The 586-nt window shown below is 60.8% G+C and overlaps 1 protein-coding gene across 1 annotated transcript in view; it reads right to left on the bottom strand.

The window, feature by feature from the left end:
- The window catches only part of ACOT7 (acyl-CoA thioesterase 7), a 4,922-nt gene that overhangs the window by 3,669 nt on the left and 667 nt on the right, over positions 1-586 (bottom strand). The window contains exon 3 of the mRNA XM_010282931.1: positions 424-580. Coding sequence (XP_010281233.1) covers positions 424-580 — 157 coding nt within the window. The remainder of the gene's footprint in view (positions 1-423; positions 581-586) is intronic.

Below are 586 nucleotides of genomic sequence, written 5' to 3'. Positions count from 1 at the left end.
CGGGGGCGCCCCCTGCCCTGCCGGCTCCTGCCGGGCTTTGGCTTGGAGCGGATGTGACAATGTGCTTTTGGGAAGCTACCCCGGCAAGCAGAGCCGGTTGCCACAGCAACAGCAGGAAAAGGGCCTTTTTCAGGCCAAAGGCAGCCGTGGGCAGCAAATTAGGCAAGAGGAGTAAATGGTGGATTCTTCCGTCCTTCACTAGAAATGATCAGTGGAGCCACAATCCCCAGGGAGCCTGCTTGGCTTCCCTTTCCAGCGCCGCCCCTGCCCACCGCCCCCCGCACTCTCAATAAAAAGGCAAGATCTCCCCTCTGCCCAATGCTGCTAGCGATGGCATGCGGAGGACAAGGTCACCACCACGAGCTCTCAGCTTGTTGTGGTTATTCTGCGAGTTTTGGGACAGAGCTGCCGGCAGCCACCTACCTGTTAAAATGTTTTCGGACATGACGTTGACCTGGACCTCCACAGAGTGCCGGGAGGTGTAGGTGATCTCGGCGCTGACGTTGGCCACCTCGCCGATACACACCGGGGAGAGGAAGTCCGTCCGCTCCACCCGCGCCAGCGCGGCCACGCAGGGCTCCTGGGA

Source organism: Phaethon lepturus, unplaced genomic scaffold (assembly GCF_000687285.1).
Source record: "Phaethon lepturus isolate BGI_N335 unplaced genomic scaffold, ASM68728v1 scaffold27292, whole genome shotgun sequence".
NCBI lineage: Eukaryota > Metazoa > Chordata > Aves > Phaethontiformes > Phaethontidae > Phaethon > Phaethon lepturus.
This window is presented reverse-complemented; position numbering and strand designations above follow the sequence as displayed.